The 6,778-nt window shown below is 49.5% G+C and overlaps 1 protein-coding gene across 1 annotated transcript; it reads right to left on the bottom strand.

Moving 5' to 3' along the window:
• Window positions 1-293: 293 nt before the first annotated feature.
• Window positions 294-6,343, bottom strand: LOC118692531 (ATP-sensitive inward rectifier potassium channel 12). The gene has a single exon (XM_036392419.2). The coding sequence runs from the start codon at window positions 6,310-6,312 to the stop codon at window positions 5,023-5,025; it is 1,290 nt and encodes a 429-aa protein (XP_036248312.1). The 5' UTR covers window positions 6,313-6,343; the 3' UTR covers window positions 294-5,022.
• Between the last annotated feature and the right edge of the window lie 435 nt (window positions 6,344-6,778).

Here is a 6,778-nt window from a genome sequence, read left to right as displayed (position 1 = left end):
CCTCTGCAGGGCCCCCCCCGATTCTGAGCACTCCTGCAGCACGGAGGAAAACGATCCTCCCAAGAAAAATTCAGATGGGTGTTTTCTGCTCCTGCCTAGAGGCAGCAGGATGGATATTTGCTTAAAGGCTCTTAAAAATAATCTCTCTTTGTCGTGCTGGCCCCAGTCTTGCTCAAAGTTTGCTCCACATATCCTGTGTGTGTGACAACTGACAGACTTGGAAACATGTTGGAAGTTGGCTACAGGCAGACACTTCACTATGATCTTTAAAATATACAGCATGACGCGAGATATTTTAAATAGATCAAAATACATTTATTACATATTTATATTATTTTCTCTAGTCTATTTATATCTTTTGGAGACTCTTATATATAATATATATAATATATTTAAAATAACATAAAATTGGCCAGTTTTGTCATCTGAAATACATTTTACAAATATATATATACATTGTCACATATATCTCAAATATATGTGCAATGAGACAGAGAAACACCGGAGGTGGAAAAGGTACAGATCCTTCATTGCATCCCTCAGCTTCTCTACCACCACTGCCCCAGCGAACAGACTCAGCATTTCATCCCTGGGAAACCAGTGCTCCCAGTTGCCAACCTGCCCTGTGAACTGGTGCCAGGCCTCTGTCCCCAAACCCACGTGGGGCCAAGCCTGGGGGAGCACTGGGTGTGTTTGGGGGGGAGATGGAGGGGACAAGGTGCCCTGGGATGGGCAGCAGGAAAGATGTGCACAGCTGGTGGGCGAGGGGATGGGTGGCATCGGGTTGGGCGCTGCCCCACGTCCTGTCCCTGCTCCTGGACCCTGCCCTGTGCCAACCCCCCCGTGGCAGCATTCCTGAATTGGGGGGTGGGAGAGCAGGATGGGGCCGGAGGGCTGGACACAGCCACAGCTGCCACACGCTCGTTTCTGTGTGCAGTAAATGAGAGGGGACACACACACACACACGCACACACAGAGGGGACTCTTTTGGTTGTCAGCACGAGAGGAAAGGGAAGAGCAGGAGGGTTTAAAAATAAACGTATTTGTTCTGCCTTATTAAAGATAGAAAAGGTGGCTCTGAAATCATCTCCTACAAAAGGTTTGAAGGTCAAGCAGGCACCGAATCGCGAAAGGTTGAGCGCTAAGTGATTGTCCCAGCCCTAAAAGACAAAGTGCACTAAATTCGGTGATGAGAAGCTAAGGCTCGTCCCGATGGCCCCCGGCCCCCTCCGGCCGAGTGAGGAGCCCCCAGGGCACAGGATGCTCTTCCCAGAGGTGGATTTGGGGTGTGGGGACGCTGCTGCTTGCTGCCCTCACTGGGGAGCTGTTCAGGGTGAGGCCAAACCGGAGCAGGGCAGGTCCAGCCCCGACCCCCGGCTTGGGGAGCTGCTGCTGCTGCTGATCCCCCGAGCCCCGGCCCGGGGCAATCCCTGCGGGATGCTGGCCAAGGGGTCAGCGGCTCCCTCCTTCCCAAGGATCAAGTGTGACACCGGAGTGAACTCCGGGGCTGGAGCTGGCTGGCTGAAGGAAATGGCCGGCGGCCGTTTTTGGTGGGGGGCACATTTCACCTTGCTCCTCTCCCAGCCCCTTCCCACAGGGATTCCACTCCACAAAAACCCACATCCCCAAGGCATCCCTGTGCCCTCCCAGCCCTCTAAGGAAATCAAGGGCTGAACTTGGGCTTTTCCCACCTTTTTTTTTGTTTTCTTCTTAATTTTTTTACTCCTTTCTTTGACAATTGATGGGATTTAAGCTATGGCTGGGCAGCCTTCCCAATGCTCCCTGGTGGAAGGAAAAAAGACCAGTAGCTCTGAGCTCTCACAGGTAGGCAAAAATAATATTTATACACTATGTACCGGTGTGGTCCATGGTCAGGACAAGGACTATACAGTAGATATAGGACATCTCAGCAGAGCTAGACCCTCACTAGCAGGGCTTGGGGCAGGGCGTGTGTGAACAGGGGCAGGGAAGGTCCAAAATCCCCTCGCTGTGCCAGCCACAGGTGTTCCCTGTCCCAGTTCACATCCTCCTACACAGCAGTTTAAAAATACATCTGTATATATTATTCTATTCTCCCAGGTAACACTGTACAATCATAGAAGTTTCTTTAAAAGCAATAATTTACTTAAAGACATCTCTATTTCTCTTTTGTTTTTATACAAATATTTACTGTGATATATATATATATTTATAAAGAAGTTAACCCTCTGGGAACTCTACAGCAGCAAGATGTGCACCTTTTATTTTTTTAATAATTATTATTTATTCAAAAGAACCTAAAACCACTTAAAAGCATTTGTTTTAAAAAAATAAATAAGTAGTGCTCACACAAAATCTCTCTGCCCCCCCGCCCCCCATCCATCCTTCCCACCCCCCAGATGCTGTGGTGCAAAAAGCAGGGGGTAGAAGCATCCCCCCAGGAGCAAAGGGATTGGAGATGGGATGGCATCCACCTTCACTGCCTTAGAAACATAAATGTCATGGCTGGAGCTCAATGGCACGTCCCTACATGTCCCCACTTGTGGGCACAACACATATGGGGCACTCAAATGCGCTGAAAGAGCTGCCTCCCAGTGCTGCCCCTGGAGAAGGTTTTCTCCCAGTGGTTTTTAGAGGAAGCCAAGACCAGAGCAGCAGTGTGGGGTGATGGTGACAGACACTGGTGGGAAGAAGCTCTGCAGGGATGATGTCCTGGTCCCCACCGCGGTGCTCGGTGGCACAGGGACACTCAGGGTAGCCCAGAGCCCTTGGCAAGGAAAAGATGGGGATGGGGACACAGGACAAATCCTGCTTCTGCCACCCATGTTTGGACACACCACAGCAAGTCCTGACCCCAAGACACAGCTTCCCTGGTGTGGGCTGTGGGGGAAAAGCACCGGGAGCCCATCCCAGCCAAAGTGCTGTGGAAGACCCCACTGCTGAGCCCTCTCCCCAGGGGCTCCATGCCCAGGGTCAGATGAGGGATGCCCATGGGTACAAAGCCTTTCCCATGGCCACAGGGAGCAGGGAGCCAGAGTTTGGCTCCCAGAGCACCAACGAGCAGCATAGCCAGATGAAGGGACCCACAAACTGCACCTGCCTGACTCCTGCCCTCTGTGGGAGCAGGGCAGGAGCAGAGGGAAGCACCCTTCCCATGCATGGGGTGCTCTGCCTTGTGCCAGAGCCAAAGCTGAAGCAGGTTGTCACCAAGGCCAGCCTGAAAGGCGGTGGATGATGGGATGAGGGTGCTGCAGAGCAAAGGGGGGATGCAGGATGGGGGCTGTGGAGAAGGGCTGGGACACGGGATGAGTTCGCATCTCTAAGGCACAATCCACCTTGAGGCTGGGACACAAGGATGGGCTGAAGCACAAAATGGGGTGATTTTCTTGACTGGCATCTGTTGTTTTGGGGAGAACATCTGCCTCTGAAGCAGCACTCTCTGGTGGGTTGGGAATTCATAAAGCCCAGCCTGGCACGGACACAGCTCCAGGGCTAGAAGAGCAGCCCAACAAGATGACTGTCCCATTGATTTCCATGTTTGAAAATATTCTTCAAGGAAGAAAAATACCTAATTGGTCAGAAAAGTGGGGAAATACCCAATTTTGAGAGCTCTCCACTCTCATTTTTGTGCTTTTCACTGTTATGTCCCTGTTATGGTGAACGTTATGAATTCCCCATCAGAGATGTTGGGGGAGACCCAACACTTCAGCAGCTGAAGTTCCAGACCCCATTTCCACCCCAAAATCCAACATTTCCAGAAATTGGCTAATTACCGTGTTTACAATGCTTTTTTCTCTCACAGCCCTGCTTATCCTTATTACCTCCTTTGTCAATAATTCCACTACTTTCTTCCACTGCCACGAACCTACAGTCACTTACATCTGCATATGAAGCCATGCCAGTGGTAAAAAACCACCCCAAAATTGGATGCAATCTTAACTTTTAGCTCTTGCATTTACCCAACAAGTCACCCCCTCAAAGGACCCCGGTGGCTTCTTCGTTCCCTTGTTCATTTTTAAAAAATATTGAATGACTTCTTTCAGATTTAATATTATTATTATTGTTGTTATAATTATAATAATAATTATTATTATTATTTTGGTAAACAGTCTCCCAAACGGTGCGGTGAAAATATTAAAAACCCTCTCACCTCCCTCCCCTGTTTTTTCCCAAATTAAAAAGAAGTACATTAATGTTGCATGTTATTTCAAGTGTTGTTCTTGTGCAACTGAACCAGACCGCCTGCTGAAGGAGCAATTGTTTTGTTGTTGCTGCTCAGTTAAAAAATAAAAGGAAATGAAATGAAAAGAAGAGAAGAGAAGAGAAGAGAAGAGAAGAGAAGAGAAGAGAAGAGAAGAGAAGAGAAGAGAAGAGAAGAGAAGAGAAGAGAAAGAAAAGAAAAGAGAAAAGAAAAGAAAAGAAAAGAAAAGAAAAGAAAAGAAAAGAAAAGAAAAGAAAAGAAAAGAAAAGAAAAGAAAAGAAAAGAAAAGAAAAGAAAAGAAAAGAAAAGAAAAGAAAAGAAAAGAAAAGAAAAGAAAAGAAAAGAAAAGAAAAGAAAAGAAAAGAAAAAAGAAAGAGAGTGTAAGATTTGTTTCCTGATATTTCCTCTTTTTGGATCTCGCAGTGCTCGGCTCCAGGAAAACGCTGGCGTTTTCCCCACGGGGAGAGCAAAGCCCCACGGGGCCGTGCGTGGCGAGCACCTGCCCACGCCCCACGGACCCTCCTCTCCTCATCCTTCCTTCTGTTCATCCATCCATCCGTCCATCCATCCATCCATCCATCCATCCATCCATCCATCCATCCCCCAGAGCCGTGGGCCCTGCCGCGGGCGCTGGGCGCGGGGGACGCGCCGTGGCCTGCCACCGTCCCCTCTGCAGACCGCTCAGTGGTTATTGCAATGAAACTGAAAACTATGAACGATACTAATTTCTCAAGCATTCCTATGGCACTTGCATTGTTCTGCATAATTTGAGCGGGTTGTAGGGGAAGAGATTAGAGGAGGAAAAAAAATACCCTTGGAAAAGTCAACGGAAGGACCAAGAGTCATATTTCTGACTCCCTCCTGTACGACCGCTGATCCAACGCTATTGTGGCTTGAAGCCTGTCGAACTCGTGCCTGTTGTCCGGGCTGAGGTCCTCCAGACCCCGACTGTCATCGTCTTCCTCTTCCTCATCACGGCTCATGAAGGCCAGCTCGTTCTCGTAGCAGAAGGAGTTGGTACTGGGCAGCAGGAATTTGTTCTCCACCAAGTCCTTGGCGCTGCAACGGGGCGTGGACGGGACCTCATAGGTTTTGTGGAAGTGGGAATAGTCTACTTTGTACTGGTTTTTCTCCTCAAACAAGACAGGCTCAAAGCGGTGGCCCCACAGTATCTCACTGGCCAGGTAGGAGCTCCGAGCTTGCGTCGTCATGGCTGTGGCCTCTACCATGCCCTCCAGGATGACGACGATCTCAAAGTCATCTGTCTCCAAGTCCTGGCGGCTGATCCCGAACAAGGGGCTGTCTTCATTGATCTCGTGGAGAATGGTAATGGGAGACACCAAGAAAATACGGTCCAAGCCTTTATCAAACCCCACGTCAATGTCTATTTGGTCGAGCGGGATGTACTCCCCTTCCTCTGTGATCCTGGGTTTAATTAGCTGAGCTCGTACGTGGGCTTCTACTATGTGGCTTTTCCGTAGGTTCCCAACTCTCCACATCAGGCAGAGTTTTCCATCTCTCATCGCCACTACTGCGTTATGGCTGAAAAGTAATGTCTGGGCCCGTTTTTTGGGCCTGGCCATTTTTGCCATTATTGCACCAATCATGAAAGAGTCGATTATGCAGCCCACGATGGACTGAACCACCACCATGAAGACGGCGAGCGGACACTCCTCGGTCACGCAGCGGAAGCCGTACCCAATCGTTGTTTGGGTCTCGATGGAGAACAGAAAAGCAGCCACAAAGCCATTGACCTGCAGAACGCAAGGCTTGAAAGTATCATCTCCACCCGGGTTTTCTAGGTCTCCATGAATGAGTGCAATTAGCCAGAAAATCAGCCCAAACAATAACCAGGACACCAGAAATGCCAGGGAAAAGAGCAAGAGCATATACCTCCAGCGGATGTCAACGCACGTGGTGAACATGTCTGCAATGTACCTCTGTGGCTTGTCATCCATGTTGGTGAACTCCACGTTGCACTGACCATTCTTCTTTACAAACCTGTTCCTGCATTTCCTTCTGGTGTGGATTTTCCCATTGCCAAAGCCGTTGATACCTGGCATGGTGGTCAACCTCAGCCCGTCTTCCTCGGAGGACACGATGCTGTAAGGGTTGACTCTGCCCGTTGTCATCCCTGAGCCAGGCCCACAGTGAAGGTGAAGGGTCTTGCGACTCCCAGTGTCCCCCTGACCCACCCCTGCCCACCCCCCAAATTCTACTGCGGTGGAAGAGAAGTCCCAAACTTCCACGTCTTGGCTGCCACGTCACCACGTGGATCCTGTGAGAGGCTCTGCAATGAGAAAACAGAGACAGGGCCGTTACCACTCATGGCACAGGGACCCGAGGGGCTGCTTGGCCAATGGTTCTGATGAGTGACAACCTTCTACACTGCTCTAATTCTCCCTTCCTTGGCTGGGCTGCTCTCAAAAAACACACCGAGGAAAGGAGAAGGTGTTAGAGTTTCTTCTTTCATGATATGAAGCGAGTGAACAAATCCTACTGCATTTGTGGGACACTCAACAACTCCAGCAGATGAAAAACCTGGAGAGTTTCTCCACTTCACTTTTCCCACGAGCTCTGCCACCAGAGAGGAAAGCA

The sequence above is a fragment of the Molothrus ater genome, chromosome 16, assembly GCF_012460135.2.
Source record: "Molothrus ater isolate BHLD 08-10-18 breed brown headed cowbird chromosome 16, BPBGC_Mater_1.1, whole genome shotgun sequence".
In the NCBI taxonomy this organism is placed as follows: Eukaryota; Metazoa; Chordata; class Aves; order Passeriformes; family Icteridae; genus Molothrus; species Molothrus ater.
The sequence above is the reverse complement of the archived record's forward strand: the minus strand, read 5'-3'. Positions and strand labels throughout refer to the sequence as shown.

What these genes read in the sequence shown, in the direction of transcription:
- LOC118692531 (XM_036392419.2), bottom strand. Translation starts at nt 6,312, where the DNA reads ATGACAACGGGCAGAGTCAACCCTTACAGCATCGTGTCCTCCGAGGAA.